The sequence below is a fragment of the Lissotriton helveticus genome, chromosome 2_2 (assembly GCF_964261635.1).
Source record: "Lissotriton helveticus chromosome 2_2, aLisHel1.1, whole genome shotgun sequence".
NCBI classification, from domain to species: Eukaryota; Metazoa; Chordata; class Amphibia; order Caudata; family Salamandridae; genus Lissotriton; species Lissotriton helveticus.
The window spans coordinates 343,592,053-343,613,840 of record NC_136060.1 but is presented as its reverse complement, the minus strand read 5'-3'; the positions used below and the strand labels follow the sequence as shown (position 1 = coordinate 343,613,840).

Genomic DNA, 21,788 nt, shown 5'->3' with positions numbered 1-21,788 from the left:
GTAGTTACATAGGATCTATGACTAAAACATGTTAAGTTTGTCATGTTGCTATATGTTGTCGAAAGGTTTTTTCGAGCAGTGTGAAAATTCCTAGTTGTACCGGTACAATACAAGAGTAGTGTGACAAGTGAAGTTGCACAGTGCATTTGTTATGTTTCAAAATAGTGGTATTGTCATATATCACTAGTGTTGTGGACGTACAGCACAAGTTTAGGGATTTTTAGGGGAGCTAAGTAAAATGTATAGTGAGGATTGTCTATGAAATTGTAGCTTTCGAGTATAGGGACTTGGAGCCTGTTTTTTAAAACTCACTGCGAAAAGAGTAATAGAATTTATATAAGCTTGAAGGGTAAGGAAGCGTCATCTATTCTTGCTGCCAAGTGAGGATTTCTATGGTTGGTTAAAGTCCTACCAGGATTTCATGTATGTATGGTTAGGGATACTTTCTGTTTGAATGTGCGTAAATGATTTTGTAATTACGTTCGAGTTAAACTTTGAATTGTTACTTTATGTGCATTCAGAGGGAAACAAGTTCGTTTTTACCTGTTAGAAGGGTAGAGTAGCATTACTTTATCAACAAATGAATATTCTGTGAGAATAGCGTTGTCTATTCCACGCAAAAGAATACTTGAGTGATTGTACAAGCTATTACTTATTTTAGCGAAACAGACAAATGGTTTGTTTTTCTGTTATTATTTGAATTTCAATTAAAAGTTTTGTTTAAAATGGCGCTGTGAAAATATTTTATAAAGGAGGGGTGAGCTCTAAGAGCGAGAGACGAGAAGCTGCAGCGGCAGTGTACGTCACAGGGTCCGCGCTGTGATTGGCTAACATACGTCACAGCTAGCGCGCTGATTGGTTCACGTGACTTAGTCAAGCTGTCAGCTGATTGGCATATCCTGAAAACAGCAATTCTATTGGTTGAGCAAGGTGGTGACGTAGCTTAACCCGATTGGCTTGTTGGTGAGTTTCGCGCACGGATTGGCCTGGTTTTGCCGAACAACCAGGAAAACATTTACGATCATTTAGAATTAAGCGGATTTGTTTTAAAACATGAGTTATTACTACAAGAAAGAGGAAAAGAAGCTTTCATGGTTTCAGAAATTGAAAAATATATTTAAACCTGATAAGAAAATTAAAACGCGAGGTGGAAAATTACTTCATAAGTACAAAACACCTGCAGCCTATATGGAAGGTGAATATGATTATCATACTTGCCTTTGGTTTGATAATTGGATGGAATATACCAAACATGATGGTCTATTAGCATGGCCAGAAGATGGATCGTTTAATATAAGGATTTTGAAAAACTTGAGAGAAAAAATTATGGCTCTTGAGCCCAAGCCTAGACCTACTCAATTTGAAGCTTTGGTTGAATGGGAGGATGAGATGTTTGAACTTGAACGGGAAACTAGAGGTGTAACAAGAGGTCCAAAATTAGACATTAATAGAGAAACTCATGAAGATAGAATGCGTCGGTGGAGACGTGCAGACATGTGTGATGGATTATACCCAGTAAGAGTGATGATTACTGAAATACCAGGTCAAAAGAATACTCAAAAGAAAAATAATTCTGAAGAAAGTGAATTAGAAGATTCAGTTTTAGAAGAAATTTATATTACAAATCAGAAAGAGACTCCTTATAAACCAGCTTGTACATGGTCTACCCCGATGGTTTCTTCAGGAGCCACTCCAAGTGCACCACCACTTAATGAGGCATCACCCAGATTATATCCGAACAATGCAAAAACTCCCGAAAGAGTAGAAACAAGAACTAATTCTAGCATATCAGGTGAAAATAGAAATTATCCTGAAACCCCAGTTTTGAGAAATGAGATCTCAAGAAATGTAATGAGAACAGGAAGATGTGAGGAAACTCCAAATACTTCAGTATATTTACGATCAAAGGATGAATTAATACGACAGTTAACTAAAAGCATGGAAGCAGTAACGGTACCAGTAACAATTGGTCCTGTTCAACCAGTATTTGCTCTAAGAGAAGTTAGACATTCGGCTTTAACTATTCCATTAAATGCAGAAATTCAGAAAGTGGCAGAAAAATTTTAATCAGATTTATCTGAAATTCATCGAGAGAAAACAATGATGCCTGATTTAACTTTTAATCAAAGTCCAGCATGTGGAACTCCAGCTGAAGCAGAATCTGATGCTGATACTCCAGAAAAAAGCATTGATAAAATAGATTTAACAACCCCAAAACTAGATGTCGCAAGATTAAAAGCAGATTTGGAGGAATTAATTATTGGCACAATTGGACCTGACAATTTAAAGCATTATCAAGATGATGAATTATTATTTATTTGTAAAAGCATTCAATGGAAAACGAAAAATAAATATGAACAGTTAGAAGAATTAGCTACTGAATTAGAGGTTGATTTGAGCAAACAGAAAAATTTGGGAAAACATTACAGAATAGAATTTTCTGAAAGGGACATTGAAAACTTGAATTCAATGGGAAGAATATTGCATATAAAAGATTTGATTGTATATTTAAAAAGATTAGGAGATTTAAGTAAATGGAGAGTAAAATGGACAAAGAAAAGAGAGGAAGAAAGGAGAGAAAGAGGTATGGTAGCTAATCAGTTTCCAATGAGAGAAATAGCAGGAGGTGGGTATGTGCATGTTCCTTGGACAAGACAGGACATCATATTGTTTACAAATGATTTTCCTCGGCTGAGAGAAAAGCCTGTGGAATGGTATCGACAGGTGGATACATTCATTAAAGTCTCAAAAGTTCTGTGGATTGATCTTGATGGATTTTTTGACATTGTTGTCCCGTCAGATCTTTCAACAGAATGTAAAGTTTCTGTAAGTTGGCCAAAAGTAGAACCTGATCGAGATAGAGTAACAGGCGCTTCTTCTTCAGAAGTTATGGATCTGTATGATAAAGTAATTTACTGGTTGAAAAACAAGATTCCCCCGAAAGAAGTTGACTGGGTTAAAATAGACAGAACAAATAAAGAGCCAAAAGAATCAGTACATTCATTTTATGAAAGATTACTGCTGGTATTTAAACAATACAGTTGCTATGAAAAATTAAGTGAAAAGGACATGAGCCACTTCATATACAGGTTTGTTTATGGCTTAAGACCTGAAATTGGTGAAATGATTAGAAACGGAATAGTGGGTTGGCAATCACTCTCAGTTGATGACATTTTGAGAAAAGCAAAATACTGCAGTGATGAGATAGATGCAAAGCAAAAGAAGCTAAAAGAAAAGGCAATGTGGGCACAGGTGAAGGTAGCTGAACAGCAAATAGCAACTTTAGAAAATAAAAATGTTAATCAGAATCAGAATCAAGGTAAATTTAAGGTTAATTATAATAAGCTAAAATTTAATGTTAACATTGAGGAGTTAAAACAAAAGCTCCCTTGTTTTAATTGCGGCGTAATTGGACACTGGAAGCGTGAATGTAAAAATCCGCCCAGAAATGTAAAAAATGCATCATTAAATCCACAGATGCAGAATGAGGTAAATCTGCAGCAACAGCTACAGCGACAGTTAAATGAAATAAATCTGCAGCAACAGCTACAGCGACAGGTAGTGAATCAGCAGAGTCAGATTCCACAACCGCCACTTCCAAATTGTGTGAATGTACAGAGGTACAATACAGAAACGGGATTCTGCGGAGGTGATCAGGTAAACAGATCGCAAAGATTGAATGTGCCAAATGTTTCTCAACAATTTTTGATGACAGAGAGTAGAGGTAGTGATTCTGAGGATTACTTATGACGGTGCCTGAGAGAGGAGGAAGAGTGTGTGCTTTGAGCCACTCTTGAGGTAGATCAGTGCGGTCCATTTATAAATGGTAAAGTGAATGATGTAGAAATCACTTTTCTTGTGGACACTGGTGCTACCCGTTCTACTGTTAGATCAGTGGAAATAGAAAACCTGCCTCTCTCTGGGGACTCCATCCAAGTAGTAGGTGTAGCTAATCAACAAATTAAAACAGATTTAACAGAGCCAGTCAAAGTTGCAATTGGTAAATTCAAAGATAAGCATAGTAGTTTGTAAAAGCAGTCCTGAAAATTTGTTAGGGAGAGACATACTCTGCAAGATGAACTGCTAAATATATTGCTCACCAGACGGTATAGAGCTTCAGACTCTAGAGGAAGATGGGCTATACAAATTAACCATGTTAATGGTTGAAGCAGAGGAAAGTAAATTATTTCCTGCATTTGATAAAGATAATCTTCCTGAAGAACTAAAAAAGACAGTTAATGCTGAAATTTGGGATTTGAGTGGAAGTGAAATGGGCTTCTTGCAAAATGTAGACCCAGTTAAAATTACAGTGAAACAAGGAGTAGATTTTCCAAACATTCCTCAGTATAAAATGAAAGCAGAGACTATTGAAGGTGTCATACCTGTTATTGACAAATTCATAAAACAAGGTGCTCTAAAAGAAATTGAAAGTAGTCCTTGTAATTCACCGATTATGGGAATTAAAAAGCCAAACGGAACTTACAGAATTGTTCAAGACCTGAGAAAGGTTAATAAGATAGTTGTTCCATGTTGCCCAGTTGTTCCAAACCCAGCGGTAATTCTTTATCAGATTCCGCATGATGCAGAATGGTATACAGTCATAGACCTTTGCAATGCATTCTTTACTGTTCCATTGCATCCAGATAGCCAGCAAATGTTTGCGTTCAGGTTCCAGGATTGCATATTAGCATGGTGTTGTATCCCTCAAGGGTATACAGAGAGTCCATCAATCTTTAATCAGTTGTTAAAGAAATCCTTGGAAAATCTAGATTTACCTGGAAAATCAACATTAGTCTAATACATAGATGACCGCCTTGTTGCTGCAATAACACAAGATAATTGTGTCACAGATACTATTACTCTTTTGAATCGTCTGGCAGATGAAGGACAAAGTGTCTCCTGCAAAATTACAGTTTTGCAAAGAAGAAGTCAAATATCTTGGTCACAGAATTGCAAAAGGAATCAGACAAGTAACAATTGAGAGAATAAAAATGATTCAGGGAATGCAACCTCCAAAGACACAGAGAAAAGTCAGAATGTTTCTAGGAATGGTTGGTTATTGTTGCCAATGGATTAGTGGATTTTCAGTAATTGCGAAACCACTACAAAGACTGACAAAAGCAGACATAAAAGACCCGATTATCCTAACAGAAACTGAATTAGAGGCTTTTGAAAAGCTAAAAAGAAGTTTGTGTGAAGCACCTACTTTAGGTATGCCAGACTACGAAAAGGAATTTGAGCTGTACTGCAGTGAAAGAGAGGGATGTGCATTATCAGTCTTAATCCAGAGACATGGAAAACTGAGAAAGCCAATTGCATATTTCTCAGCAGTTCTTGATCCTGTTGCAAAAGCACTACCAGGCTGCTTAAAAGCAGTAGCTGCAACAAGTGTAAGTCTTGAGCAGAGTGAGGGAATTATAATGGGATTTCCTGTAAAAGTCTATGTACCCCATTCTGTTGAAATTCTTCCTACTAGAAGTAAAACACAGCATTTGACAAGTAACAGGCTTACCAAATACGAAAAGGTTATTCTGGGATCAGATAATGTCTCAATAAAGAGGTGTGTGAATTTAAATCCTTCCACATTATTGCCTGATGGTACTGTAACAGAAATCAGAAACGAAAATGACATTGATCATGAGTGTTTGGAGGTTTTGGATTACTGCACAAAGCCTAGGCAGGACATTAAAGATGTTCCTTTGCCTGAGTCAGATTTTGTTTATTTTGTTGATGGTTCATGTTTGAGAACAGATGAAGGTTTTCTGAGAGCAGCATAATCTGTCTGTACAGTTGCAAATGTGGTTGAAGCTTCATGTCTCGAAGGAATTCGTTCAGCTCAAGTAGCAGAATTGATTGCTTTGATTCGTGCTTGTGAAAGAGCAAAAGAGTTAAAAATTACCATAGTGACCGACAGCCAGTATGGATACAGCGTAGTCCATGACTATGGTCAGCTCTGGTCTCAAAGAGGTTTTTTAACTTCTGCGGGAACACCAATCAGAAATGCAAAATTGATCAAGAGATTGATCGAAGGCATTCAGTTACCAGATAAAATTGCTGTCCTGAAATGTGCAGCACATAAAAAGGGCAATGATTATATTACAAAAGGAAATGCCTATGCAGACGAAATAGCCAAACATTGTGCAAAGAACAATGTTTCAATCAATCGGGAAAAAGACAATGAACATGTTTTGAATTCACTTATGTTAACATCTGTAGTTGAGACATGGCAAGGAGTAAAAGATTTACAAGATGAGGCAGATGATGAGGAAAAAGATACATGGTTAAAAGCAGGTTGCAGACAGCGAGAAGAAGATGAGATTTGGGTTTACAAAGATGACAGACCAGTTTTGCCAAATAGCATGATTGCTGATATGGCTAGAATGTACCATGGTCCAGGACATATTGGAAGGGATTCTATGATAAGGCTATTCAGACAGACTTGGTATAATCCAAAGTTCAGAATAATTGCAGAATCTTTTTGTCAGAGGTGCTTAATACGTCAGCAAATGAACCCAAACAGAAAAACAGCTGTGAGCATGGGAACCATAGGACAGGAGGGTGGTCCTTTCACCAGGTTGCAAATGGATTTCATTGACATGCCACCCCATAACAAGTTGAGATATGTCCTTGTGATAATCTGTTTGTTTTCAAGGTGGGTTGAAGCGTTCCCAACACGTCACAATGATTCAGTTACTGTTGCAAAATTACTTTTAAGGGAGATCATACCAAGGTACGGTTTTCCGGTGACTGTTGAAACTGATCGTGGAACACATTTTGAAAACAGACTGTTACAAATGATTTGTGAAGCATTGAACATAAAACAAAAGCTGCATTGTGCCTACAGACCAGAGGCATCAGGTGTTGTAGAGCAAGTAAATGGTACGATCAAAAATAGAATTGGTAAAATGTGTCTAGCTACAGGAATGAAGTGGACAGATGCACTTCCACTTGTTTTGATGTCATTAAGAAGTACTCCTGATAAAAAGACAGGTTTAAGTCCACATGATATTGTCATGGGCAGAGTCATGAGACAAGCATTTGTACCAGTAGGGAAATTGATGAGTATAAATGATAGCGTCATTCTGGAATATTGCAGGAACCTTTCTGACGTCGCGACTTCTGTGTTCCATCAGGTAGGAACTGAAGTAATTGCAAGAGACAAGGAGCAAGCTCATGATCTGTTACCCGGAGACTGAGTAAGAACAAAAGTTCACCGAAGAAGAAACTGTCTAGTACCCAGGTGGCAGAAAGCAAGACAGGTGATTCTTGTCACGACAAATGCAGTAAAGTGCAGGGGTTTGAAGAGGTGGATCCATGCAAGTCACACCATTCGTGTACCACCACCTGAAAATCCTGACGAAGGTGACACTACAACTGATTTAGATTCTGAAGAAGAACCTGAAAGAAATCCAGATCCTGAAGATCGACAAGAAAGTCGACATCAGGAAAGTTCAAATGCGAATGAGGCATTGAATGAAAATACTGAAGAAATCGTGATAATAGACTCTGAAAATGACGAAGATCTGCTAGAAAAAGAAGCAGAAAAAGGGTCTGATCAAGTTATGATCCAAGATCAGGAGAGCATTGAAAAGCAGAATAGAAGCTCTGAAAGCAGGAACCGGAATTCTGAAACTGGGAAGTTGGAGGTAATTGAAGAAGAAGAGGACGAGTTACCGAGTACCAGCTATAAGGATGATGTTCCTAATGGAGTGAAACTGCCGAGTAAAGAAGGTCCTAAGTACAAATTTGAAGTCTCAGATACTGAATCTGAAGAAAGTGATGAAGATTCTCAAATAAGAAAATTCAGAAAAAGAGCTTGGAGAGCAGAGTGTAACGTGACTGAACCAAAGAAGAAATTGCCAAGAAAAGGTGATAACTGGCCAAGTGAAAATGAAGGCCTAAAATTCAAGTTGAACAGATCAAAGGAGCAGGTGAATGAGGTGTCAAGTCAAAAAGGTGACTCTGAAAAGAAAAGTGAAGCAGGAAAGAAAATAGAAGTGATTAGTAGTAGGGCAAAAAGAGTTGTAAAACCTAATCAGAAGTACAAGTCCCCTGAGTGGACATATATAATCATCCCACCAGTGGTGGAGGTGAACAGCAGGAGTCAAGAAGAGATAGATGACAATAGTGAGAATGATTGAAGTGTTCTCTGTAAAAATTTGAGGTTTTGTTTTTGGCATAAGGCTGAAGAAATTGTGTTAGGTGACACAAGGTCGAAGAAACTGTGTTAGCTGGAAAAACACATTGATGTAAGACGCAAGGTCGAAGAAAAGCTGTTAGAAAGTAGGGTTTTCTTTAAAAAAAAATCAAAAATAGGGGGGTGTTATTTAGAATAATTTAGAAATTTTTAAAAATTGAATTTTTGATTTTTGTTTTCTTTGTAAGGCTTTTGTTAACAGAGTAAAGATGCCTTATACTAATACCAATTCCAGATGTTCCATCTTAAGGAGATGCTGTAAAATGTATTTTATTTGTGTGATTCTAATAATCTTGCTTTGGTTAATTTTAGCTGTCATCTTCCCTTTTGGAGTTGACAAGGAAATGTACAAGGCTAATATGACAAGTAAAGCTACAGTTAAACAAGTTAAACATGGCGCAACAGGCAAAACTAACAGAGTTATTGATCACAAACCAGAGATCCACCAAGATAGATCTGTTGGTGATTTTTCTAGTAATACTTTTTCAAGGCTTCTAGCGGAGTATGTTAAAGTGATGGAAATTAAAGACTGCTATATCTGTGTGAAATTTCCCGCTTCTGTTTCGGTGGGAGTGACTTATAATATGCTTCCTCTTACTTATGGCATAACCTGCAGTGTGATAGCTAGTTTATTTTATCAGACTGGTCGTTTAGAATACTACTATTCGAACCATGATGAAATCTTTGCAAACTTGAAAATTGACAAAAGCTTGAATAAGCATAAACATGTTAAACAGATGAGGGAATTTTTCATTGTAACTAATGAACTTACCTACGAGTACGCTTTTAAAACTTGTAAATTGAGTACTGAAGAAAAATCTTTCTTGAATTTAGTTGAAGAGAGTAGAGCAATTTATAAGAGAAATGAAATGCTCAAGCAAACCAAATTTAAGTTTTGGCAAATTGAAGATGAAAAGCTTAATGGTAGATCTTTTGAAAATGTTGCTATTCATATAGATAAACCTGTTAGTGGTAAATGTTGCATTAGGAGAGATAATACGCTTTTTGACAATTACTTTGTGGGTGCCAGTCAATGTGAGGATACATATCAAATCATGGGTGGATGGGGATTCAAAGGTGGCAAGGATCCAATTTTCCCTGGAATTTATTTTGTGTGTGGGGAAAAAGCCTATTACAAGCTCCCAGATCACTGATATGGGACTTGCTTTGTTGGATTAGTTTTTCCAAAAAATGTTCATGTTGACAGAAATGCAGAGGTTTCATTTGAAATCAGCAATCATCTGAATAGATTTAAAAGAGAAAGTTTTTCAGAAATTTTGGGAGATATTTTTGAAGCAGTAATACCTTTAGTGGGTATAACCCTGAATGCAGTTAAAATCAGAAATGTGTCCACAGTTGTTGACAGATTGTCAACTGATACAGCTAGTGGTTTCCAATTAGTGGATTCTGAACTTATTGCTATAAGGTCCATGGTAATGCAGAACCGTCTTGCTCTAGACATTCTGCTAGCTAAAGAGGGAGGAGTTTGCGGTATTTTACATGTCCAACATTGCTGTACTTATTTTCCTGATAAGAGCCAGAATATTGAAATGTACATCAAAAATATCACTGAGTTGCAATCAGAAATTGTACCTTTAGAAGAGGATGATTTTTCAGAACGTTTGAGCAAAAGATTTGCAGCAATCAAAACCTGGTTTCAAGAGATTGGTAGTTCAATCCTAGGCAAAATACTGACACCTTTATTAGTTATAGTCTTTGTGATACTTTTGTTGAAAATCAGTTGCATGTTACACAAGAGAAAGAAGTATCTAAGGGAAAAGAAAAGGATTTATAAGCTCAGAAAGGAACAAGAAAAGGAAATAGAACTAGAAGAGTTTCGTAGATCTCAATATGAGAGTTGCAGACAAACAGCTGAGTCAAGAGTTTAGAAATACTAATACAGTGAAAATCAAAACATGTTCATGGGATAACATTTTGCTGAATTTTTGGGTGTAGTTTGGTGATTTTGAAATCACCAGATGAGGGAGTTGATGGAGCGAGCTTCAGAAAAACATTTTGTTTTTGACTCCCAAAGTTAAACTTCCATAATATAATAATCATATTAATTAGCATGAAGTGAAATGTATTAACCAACTTAGTCTAAAATGCATACACGACACAAGGGTTTAACATATGTGCATTATGTTGCAAATGCAAGTACATGAAAAATAATAAACTAACATTGTCTATTGTCTTTGTCAATATTAAATGCGGCTGTTTAATTAATGGCATGTGCTTATTTGTGTGTGCTTATGTTATGTCTTTTTCGTTTTTATGTGGCACAAGTTCAAGGAGGATTTCGTGGCCTATAAGAAGAAAGTAAATACATTGCTGCTAAATGTGCTTTGGCTAGGTAACATTTATTAACGGGTTAATAATTAGCAAAGGGGGTGGGTAACAGAATGAATTCTAATTCTTTCATTAATTGATGTCTTGTGTTTGTTTAAACATTAGTTTCCAAATGGGCCTAAGAAAATGGCTGGCAGTGCTACAGAATATGAAACTTGACCAGAGTGAAGCCTTCACTCATGCGCAGACGAAAGACCTTTTTGCAGAACAATCAACGTTTAATGCAGAAGCAGTTTTGGTCGAGTTGAATGTGTTCTTGGAGACAAATCCAAGGACAGGATGCGGCAAGGCCTGCCAAGATTAGGAAGTAAAGTTTTGTGCTCGGGCGAATGTAACATTCTTGACGAAGCAAAAGGATGGAGAATCTAAGAACAATAAGGACTTATGATGAGGCCCCGCACTTGGTCAGGAGTGAATAACCTAATGGTGGACTGACAGGGCTCAGCCAATCGAAAGTTCGGATTTTCAGAAAAGTATGCAAGAATTAGTTACTTTAGCAAGTCAGAAAGGTATAAAAATTGCCCCCTTGGGTAGGAGGACGCTTCTCGTTTTCCGATTCCTGAAGGGCATGTCGTGCTGAAGGACTTGTTGGAGCACGTAAGGATAATAGGCTTAAAAGACTTTTTTCCTTTAGGTGAAGTGAGATTTAGACAGGGAAAATAGGGTATAGGTGATGGAAACTGTTTATTCTTCTTAAATCATGCTAATTGATTTTGCTTAAACTTGCCAGTCTAATTTGCTTTTCCTCAATAAAATGCTGCTAAATTAATGCTAATAAAGAGAATTTAATAAAATGCACTTTCCTTGAATAAATAGTTAATAAATAAGATTTTTGAAACAACAAGCTGGTCTTGTTTATTCATGGTCTTGTTACCATCAGTTGATCCATTTACCTTAGTGACTCAATTAAAAGATAAGTGTTACAATAAAACATGATACAAACCTTATACTGCAGTTGTATATAAATGTGTAAATAGTTTGTGAATAGGATCTGATTAATTAGGTCACATGATTCAGCCGCTCAGAAATTGTCTCGTTGGTTTATGGGCCTTGTGAGAGATTTATGATTAATGGTGAGTATTGTGGAGTTGGGTAGCGTTGCTGAGACATATTTTCTATAGGGGCGCTGGATCAGTTGAGGATAATCAATTAGAATTGATAAAACTTCTAGTTGCTGAGCACTTGATTGGCTGTGCTTGTTATTGTAGTGCATGGTAAGTGCAGTGGATCCTGCAATCATTAAAAACTATTTGCCTAGCTTAACCCAGCACCCTTCTCGCCCCAAATACAGCCTCATATGACCTTACTAGAGCCATAGCTTGAAATCCCAAAAATCTGAAAAAGGGCCTGTGTTGCCATTGCCAAAAAGTATGACACTGACCAGGTATAGTCCTAGAGAGGCAAATAACCTCGTAGCACCACCTGGTTGTCTGAAGGGACCATGAGTTTACATACTTAGGAGCTATAGAAACCATAACTAAAGTAAATATATAAATAACATATAGCAATATAATGCACAACTAAACACCTGCAGTTAAAACAATACATAAACTGACAAAATTAAACGGTATAAACAAAGAAGAGGAGTTCAGAAAATACTGATTTTTCAACGACGCACACTAGTTAATTTGACATTAAACTTGTAAAGAACAACTCTAACGTGGTAGACTTACCTATCTTTAATACTGTGCATTAGATTTGTGTCCTGGTCAATCATCACTATATAGCAGTCATTCAGTATGGGAAGAAGTCGCTTCCTATTCCTCCTGGTGCCTTCTGTAACCCGTCTCTTAAATCTCACCATTCTTCCAATGAAAGCAGACTCCTCATTGGGTGGGTAATTTCCAGCTTTTACAAGGTATCTTCTGTAACTGAGGCCATTTATTGTGACAAGCAGGTATAAATCCAGTTTAGTGTGGTATTCTGTTGACTCTTGAATCTGCAAATCACAGAAAACTTGCATTGAAATGTGCAAAATAAACTTCTATGCAGAAGCAAAATGTATGCAATCCTCAGTCACCTATAGCGTTCTCAACGTAGGTCGTACAATTTCGTAAAGAATGTCAAGATTGTTCCAATTTTACCTGCATGCTCTTCTTTCGCGGTCATACTTATCAAGCTCATCTAATGACACAAAACACAATGTTTGCAAGCAAAAGCATGTTCTATGACCAGGGTAAATGCAATTGGTCTACAGTTGGACAAGCAAGTGGGATAACAATTCGTGCTCCAATCTTTAATACCAGCCTGTTTCACATTCACAAAATTAGGTTTCAGAGCATCCACTGATTCAACACACTCTGTTATCACAAGACTTGGGCAGGGTTACTGAAAAGATGACTACACTAAGGCGAGGTAATACACTTGTTTAAGGAAGCTTCTAACATCCAAAAGGTTTTGAAGGGGAAAAATCATCTGCTGCTTATTTGAAGATTCCTCTTAAGCAGACCCAATAGTCATATAATAAGACTACCTTGTAAATCCCACATATCTTAGTGAAAAAAAACATATGGCGGAATTATTTACAGGTAAATAATTATTGCCAGTTCCTACATCTTTCTAAATCTAAAGAAAAAACATGAACCAATATGAACACTATGTACATATAAAAACCCATGGTAAAATTAAAATTGTATTCATATAACGCTTACTACCCCTGCTACTGATGAGGTGTTGAAGCGCTTTGCTTCGATTAGCACGCTACATCGAAGCCCAAGATTAGGGGATAATAGTTAGTAGATTAGTATTTTTTTTCTTTCATGTTTGCATTAGTTACGTTAGGATTTGAAAGGGAAAGTAGTACGTTGTTTTTTGTAGGTAGTGATTGTTTTTTGTAAGCAGTAGTTGTGTGCGCGTATTAATTGGGTGAGATAGGCAAAAAAGGTGAAGAAAGTTTGAGAAAGATGCTTGGGGTTCATAGTGGTCAAACTTTGGGATGAGTCAGAGAGATGAAGGATGGGACAAACATTGAAAGGAGGATTTTGTTTTTAAATATCAAAAAGCTTATTCATACACATATGCACATGACACTTGGTAAGGTTGTATTGGCTCGATTCTATATACATACCCATATGTACACAGAAGCAGTGGTATTTAACATGGTCTGATGTGTACAGTTATCCTGTGGTCAAATATGTAAATTTTTTCATGACATTTCTTAGAGTTTTAGTTGCAGGCATAAACTTGTTTATATATATGCACCTATTTGTACATAGAAGCAGCAATTATGACTTTGCCAGATATGCACGTCTCATGCTGTAATATACATTTTTCTCCTTATACGAATGTATGTGTTTATAACAGGAAGCATAGTACAATGTACAATGGCACATGTATAATAACAACTTCAGCTCTATACGGTGAGAAGCAGAGTTGGCATGACAAAGTAGATTGCGAAAAAATTCAATTTCATATTCAAATTTCCTAGACAAGAAATACAACTCCCAAGAAGAAATCACAGCAGCATTTACATCGTTACATCGCTGAAAGAGATCTTTAAACAAAGCATGCACAGAAAAGAGGTGAAAAACATGCTTGAACTCCATTGTGGAAGAGCACGGGCAGCAAAAACTGAAAATCGCCAGAAAGAGTAAATCGGGGAAGACCTTTCTCAAGTTTTAACAAAAGGTAGAAAGGGCAGGGATTAGTTAGGCATGTACTAGAAAGACGGGGTGCTGTGTGCACGTGCATTATTGGAACACGTTGCAGAAATGTACTGCAGCATCTTTTTAGGTTTAAGCCATTTTTATTGACAACCACCTACAACCACTGGCAGGTGGTGTGACATTTGAATGCTTGTACAATAGTGGTGGGTATGAAAAAAAGGAAAATAACATAGAATAACAATGAAGAAGTGGGGGAAGGGAAGCGGGTAGGTAAAGGTGGGTGTGGAGGTGGATCGCGTAAGGAAGCCATGTCAGTTTAATATGTCTGGGCTTTTACTGGTATTTGCGGACATGGTGCGCAGGGGTGTCTTAGTGGGTGTCATGTGTAGAATCCGGAGATATTGGGGGCATGTCAACTCGCGGAATTCATCCACCAAATATGTGATACATGGTTGCCACATCTTGTCGTACCGTGGTAGCTGTTGAGTGACCACAGCCGTCAGCTTTTCCATCCCTAAGACTTCCCATACTTTATGCAGCTAATCTTGATGCATGGGTACCTTGTCGGTCCCCCATCTGGCTAGAAGGAGCTGCTTTGCCGCCCCTAAGGTTAGGGTGATAGCTTTGCCCCTGGGTGATTTCAGTGGGTATGTAAGCGAGTTGGGGATGCCCAATAGTGTATAACTGGGGAATCTGGGTATGTCTGTGTTGAATATCGTGTTAATGGCGTTCTAAAACCTCTGTCCAAAACTCCTCTATTTTGGGGCAATGCCAAAGAAGGTGCGGAAGTGTGCCCTGCTGACGTCATTGTTGCCAACATAGCCCACTCTCTCTAGGGTCCCACTTGGCCACACTTGCCGGAGTGAGGTACTAATAATGGGCTATTTTGAGTAGCATTTCCTTGCCAGTGGTGTTAAGGGCGGATGTTTGGGCTCGATGTAAAATATCACCCCATTCCTTGTCAGAAAAGGGGCATTTGCATTCCTTTTCCCATCTAGCCCTAGCGGCTGACAGCAATGGACTCACAGGCTATATAAAAACCGAATATACATCAGAGAGCAGCTTCCTATCGGAGCTTCTCGTGATAAGCCATTTTTCAAAGGGCAGTAGGGGTCTACCCGCAAGGGGCTGGATCCATGGGCGAGTGACTAAGTGCGCTACAGCTATATATTGCCATTTCGCTGAGTTTGGGAGTGGGTAGTGTGTCTGTAGTTGGTCAAAGCTCATGAGCCCGTCTGCGTCAAATAGGTCTCCCACTCGTTTGCAGTTGGGGTCCTGTCATACCTTGAAACCTGAACCCTCCTGTGTCGGGGGAAGTTCGGATTACCTATAAACGGGCTCTGTGGGGAGATCAGAGTGAAGAGGTTGTGTCTCAACTGCACCCTGTCCCAGACGCCCATTGTCGCTCTTGTAGCCGGTGATATGTATACTCCCTCTGGTATGTGGGGTTGGGCAGCCCCAGCACCTTCCATATGTGCATTCCCGCTATAGCTTGATCTATAAAGCACCAGTTATTTTCGGTGAGTGTGCGGGACCACTCCACCATGTACATCGGCTGTGCAGCTTGATAGTATTTATTAATGTTAGGGACCCCAAAACCACCCTCTGCCACCACAAGGAAGGCCCGGGATCTGGGCATTCTCACCCGTTTGCCTTCCCAAATAAAGTCCCAAATCAAGTTCTGCCGTTTATCTCAAGCCCGCGGGGGAGGCTGGAGGGGCAGGGTGTGCATTACATAAAGCAACTTGGAGAGCAACGTCATTTTAACGGCGGAAAGCCTCCTCAGCCACGATAAGGTTAGCTGCTTCCATTTAGTGAGATCTGAATGGGCCATGGCTAATAGGTTCCCTTAATTGTGGTCTACCGTGGCTTTATTTGTGGAGAAGATTTGTAAGCCCAGGTATGCGGTTCCCACCGTCGCCCACTGGAGCTGAAATTGTGCATGAAGAAGTGCTCGCTCCGGTTCCTGCAACTGTAGGTCTAAGATCACAGACTTCTGTGGATTAAGTTTGAAGCCCAATGCACTACCAAAATCCGTGAATTCCGCCTTGACTGCTGGCAAGGATTTAACCGGATCCGTAAGAGTCAAGAGTACGTCATTTGCATATAGCATAATCTTATGCTCTCTACCTCCCATCTTAATCCCAGTCACCCTTGCATTTCCCCGTCTGCACTCCGCCTGGGGCTCCACATAGAGCACAAATAGAAGGGGGGATAGGGACATCCTGGTCTGGTTCCCCGCGCTATGGAAAAGGGGGCAGATTGAATACCATTCACGCAGATGCTGGCTTGCGGAGCTGCATAACACGCCTGTACCCCTCCTCGAAACCGGGGGCCAAGGCCCACCCAGTCAAGCACCCGACAAAGATATGGCCAATGCATGCGATCGAATGCCTTCTCTGCATCAATCATTACCAATATCGCCGGTGTCTGAGACCAATGTGTTTTATCCATGAGATGACATAGCCTCTTAGTACTGTCACCGCACCAACGTTCAGGAATATAACTGGCTTGATCGGGGTCGAGGATCCCTTGCACATATGGCGTCAGTCTACGCACCAGCACGCTAGTGAAGATTTTTTCATATACGTTCAGCAATGAGGTCGGGCGGTGAGATGCACGTTGCTTGGGGTCTTTACCTGGCTTGGGAATGATGGTGATAAAGGCCTGGTGCATCGAATCTGGCAGTGTTCCCTGTACAAACGAATTGTATAGGCAAGTGAGTATAGGCACTAGGTGGGCGGCAAAGGTTTTATAGAATTCCCCTCCGTATCCATCCGGGCCTGGCGCCTTCTGGGGTTGCAGCCTATGGATAGCAGTGAGTACTTCCTGTACTGTGATGTCCTTCTCCAAAGCCACGTACAAGGGCGCTACACCTGCGCCCGAATAGATTGTGACAAATATGACTCCATCTCCTCCTCCCGCAGTGGAACGGCTGTGTAGAGGGCCCTATAGAATGCACCAAAAGAGTCTGCGATGCCTTCGTCTGTGGCACATGAGGAACCATCCTCTCCACATATTTCAGTTATTCGTCGTTCTAGCACCTGTGCCTGTAGCCGATGTGCTAACATGCGTCCTGCCTTATTGCTACCTGCGTAGCATTTTTGGAGCAGTCTTAGAAGACATATTCCGCTCTTCCCATATCTATGGCTCATAGTTGTTTCCGCACATTCATCAACTGACGGCGCACTGTCACAGCCCCCGTTCTGGCCTTTTCTGCCTCCAATTCCTTAATTTGACTTTCTAAACAGTCCCGTTTGTATCGTCGTTCCCTATTGTAACCTGTGGCAATGCCAATAAAATGGCCCTGCAAAACCACCTTTAGGGTCTCCCATAATGTAGCAATTGGTGTGTCGGCTGTGTCATTGTGAGCCAGAAAAGTGGTCAGGTCCTCCAGGGTATCTGTACAGACTTTATCATGAGTGTGGTGTTAAGACGCCAACGTAGTGATCGGAGAGGGCAGCTACCCCTATGTCCGCGGTGGTAGTAGCTTTTGTTATCCTGGGCGTAATGAGAAAGTAATCGATTCGGGTATATGTGCGGTGAGCTGCCGAGTAGAATGTGTAGTCAACCTCTGTGGGGTGCAGTCCTTAATGCCCGTGGTAAGACTCCTGTCATGCCCTGTCCTGGAGTGAGACTTGTTCCGTTGGCCATCCATGATAATATTAAAGTCCCCCCACAACCATCTCTCAGTCCGAAGTAGTAAGTAGGCAGGCCAGGCCGTCGCTGATGATTGATTCCTGCTTATCGTTGGGGGTGTAAATAGTAGCTACAGTGTATCTGGTACCCTGTATCTGTATGGGCAATGCTAATACCCGACCAGGGATGCCCACTATGACTCCCTCGATCATCCCTGCAAAATGTGTGGCGATCAGGATGGCGACTCCAGCTTTCTTAGTGGAGCTTGATGAGAAATATTGGCATTCAAACCAACGAGATCGGATCCGTCGCCAATCTGCCTGGAGTAGGTGGGTTTCCTGCAGCATGCATATGTTGCATTTGGTATCTTTGAGGAATGAAAGTATCGCAAGCCGCTTCACCGGAGAATTTAAGCCCCAAACGTTAAGACTGAGCCCAGACACCATGTGTATTAACTGCGTAGCTTGCTGTATATTGACAAAAGCAGCCCGCTGCCCCCCACTGAAAGGGGCAAGGGTAGATAATAAGATGGAAAGAGAGGAAAAGAGTGCAACCATTAACACATTCAAATATAGCAAAAACAGGAAATCCATCAACTTCCCCCTCCCAGGAGCCATTTCCCTCAACAATTTAGAGTCCGTGTCTCAGCAGGGTGTGTCCGCGGATGTGGGGTCGAGTGAGTCAATGAGCTACGCCAGAGTGAAATGGCCCAAAAACAAAGTATTGGGAGTCCGCTCCGCTAAATCAACAAAAATCTCACATGGGGAATAAACGATAGTTGCCTTGCGGTAGCGGAAAATAATCCCTCAATCGTTCAATGACCGCCTGAAGTAGGCCTGGAAGACCCCTCGCGTTGCAATTGGAGGAGGAGTCGTGATCGTTCCTCTCGACTGTCGACTTCCGTCGGTTTGGTTAGTGTCTTCGGCCCCATCTGTTAGATTACTGTGGCGCCTGCCTCTCGTCTGAAAGATCATGGGATTGGAACCTCGGTAGAGCAGCGTGTTGCAGGTCTGGCACTTCTGCTAAGGCAGCGGCGTCTGCTAAAGTGCAAATCGACCAGGTCTCCTCCTTCCACACAAATTGTAGCTGAAAGGGGTGACCCCACCTATATCGAATCTTCTGAGCTCGGAGAAGGTCTGTTAGGGGTTTCAGGGCCCTACGCCTCTGAGAGGTTGTCAGGCCAGATCTCGGAACCATCCGACCTTGAATCCCTAAAATTCGATATATCTCATACCCCTGGTCGCCGCCATTATCGCCTCCTTCTGCCTGTTGTAGTGAAGGCACGTGAGGATGTCTTGGGGTAGGCCAGGCTCGGTCGTCGGCCCCCCGGCCCAGTGCGTACGATCAAAGACCATCTCCTTATCCTGAAAAGAGGGCATCAAGTTTGCAAAGGCGGATCACAAATCCTTCCAAGTCAGATAAGATTGCGCGGGATGGAACCCCCTTAATACGTACATTAGAACGGCTAGAATGGTTCTCTAAATCTTCTATTTGATAGCATAGTTTTGAGTTCTTGTATTGGAGTTCCTGGCGCTCCCTGCGATGGGCCTCTACCTCCTCCTCTTGGGCATATTGATTCCGCCCCAGCGAGTCCATCCTTTGGTCGATTACTGCGACTTCCTGCTGGATCCCCCAGATGTCCAAGGCAATGTCAAGCTTGAGCTCTGCAAATTCATCTCTGAGGGTACTGAACAGGCACTCCATGAATGCCTGAGTAAGCGGGGTTCCTCTCGGCTTCCCTTCTCCGAGTGTCCCCCGATCATCGTTTTCCCGTGTTGCGTCTGCTTTCTTCGTACTCAAGCGGGCGAACATGTCCTTTACTGAGGGGTCCTTCTTTGATTGACGATGTGTGGACATTTTCTCCCGAGCCAGCATCTCCCACCGCAAGGAGACCGGTGCACCCCCTCCAGAAGCCCCCCTCAGAGGATTCCGCTGAGTAGGCTGACATAAGCAGGTTGGTCTCCACCGGTAAATCCAACTCCACCCGGGGAGAAGGGGGATAAAGCGAAAGGGGCGGTAATCCCCACACCCGATGCACCACCGAAGAGAGGTTATCCAGCCCACCAACAGAGGGCCGCGCACCGGGGCCCTCGTCTCAAGTAATGGAGTTACAGTACCGCCGGGGTTAGGCAGTAGCCAGCCTGTCATGGGGCCTGTGAGGAAGATCTAAATGCGTAGAATGGGGGAGAGGTCCAACTAGCACCATGGTCCACCGTCACTCCTCCAGACAGGTAAACCTCAGATAGCCCAATCCACCTGGGCTCGCAGTCTAGGCAGTGTGGGAGAAGCCGCAGCACTCAAATCCGTATTATAAGGGACCTTGAATATTTTGATCATCCCTCCTGCGGGGTAACCAAGGCCTGTGAGGCGGGCCGGTCCTCGCCTCGCGTGGTCAGCAGGGGTCCTCCATGGACCCAAAGTGTCCCAGGAGGGGGTGTTTCCACACAGAAGGACACCTCCTACCGCCGGAGATGGCGCCGGGTGAAGCAGTAGTGAGCAGTGAGCTTCCTGCGTGTCCCAGCAAACTGTAACCGCTCCCCCTCCCCCGTGTACCGAACCAGGCGTCTTCAATCACTGCTACTGCCGGACACGGGGGTGGAGGTGCATATCCTCACTGCCGCGCTGTGCGCTGTGCGCAGACCGCTGGCCCGTTCTCAGCCCCGCTCAGAGGGGGGGTGGGCTGCACCGAGGTGACGCGCACTCTGCATGGCATCTGATGTAGTCCCTGCTCATCTCCCAGGCTGGATGTGCCCCACTGCAGGACAGCCACGTTGAAGGAGGCTCCAGATCTATAGCGGGATCCAAGGGCTTGCCGCCATTCTCCAATATGCACAGAGGGTCTTTCTAGCCGATCCGGTCGCCAGGCTCCCTCGTCTGGAACCTTTGGCCCAGAAGTCCGGCAGAGCTCCAAGAGGTGTGACTCACACCGTTGCCATCTTGTACCCGCCCCCTGCAGCATCTTTTTAAGGAGATTCTCAGGTCTTGGCTGTGGTGCAAACATTTCTAATTAGTCGGAAAAGGATGGCGAGCTAAAACAAAACAAACTGACAAAAAACTAGTAAACAGAATATAGATTGACAAAAGGGGAATGTACTAGAAAACTAGGCCAGTTCCTTCAGGAAGCTGACCTTATGGTACCATCCAGCCACAAGCCTCCCACTCCGCATAAACTAAGACACACGTAGGTGAACAGTTTTAAGGGGGACCAAACGCCCATTTACTATAACTGAAATGTGGCTTTGAATCTCTTATAAATTATAGCAATAATCACATTGTATGACTTAACGAAGTAACATACTCCTGCAACGAATTGGGATGGGCTTTTTTGGGTAGTTGAAATATTATGAGCAGGAATTTTCTTCATTCCGTATCCATAACAATCTTTTCCCTCTCTCATACACCGTTCTTAAAACAAAGGGTATAAAAGTCAACTTGCACTTATTCCACACAAGACCATCCTTCAACCTCACTTCACTGTCCATATCTTGGGACCTAACTAATATGCAGTACAATTTGCCAACTTCACGCTCTGTCAGCAGCTGCACCTTCATGATCTAGACCAGTGGATTTTGGCACATGTATTTAAACCGAGCCTCGCATCTTCACGTCATATTCACCAACCATCAAAGCATTTCCTTTAAATTACAAATTTCCATTAAAATCACCCAACACCTCTATGATTTTCTTCTGATAAGACCCACGTTGAACAATATTGAATTTCTTCTATCCTTGCACTCCAATCAAGGTGTATACCAAGCCAGAGTACGGCATAATCTTCACCCGCATTCCCATGATTTCTATGATACATTGTGGTCTGGTTAGACTCTTGACATCCAGAAGAAAAATAGCAGACTCATTCCTTTCAGCATTGTCCAGACTGTCATCAGAATCAAAAAGCAGCGGACAACCTTCCTGATCAGTCTCTGTTAGAAGCGGCTGTCTCTAGTTGGCAAAGGTATACACTTCTGACAAATAGGGACACACCTTTTCTAGTCAGG

At 41.5% G+C, this 21,788-nt stretch overlaps 1 protein-coding gene across 1 annotated transcript in view; it reads right to left on the bottom strand.

Annotated features, from left to right (window-relative positions):
• The window catches only part of MAN2B2 (mannosidase alpha class 2B member 2), a 371,121-nt gene that overhangs the window by 142,356 nt on the left and 206,977 nt on the right, over positions 1 to 21,788 (bottom strand). The window contains exon 11 of the mRNA XM_078678503.1: positions 12,220 to 12,485. Coding sequence (XP_078534629.1) covers positions 12,220 to 12,485 — 266 coding nt within the window. The remainder of the gene's footprint in view (positions 1 to 12,219; positions 12,486 to 21,788) is intronic.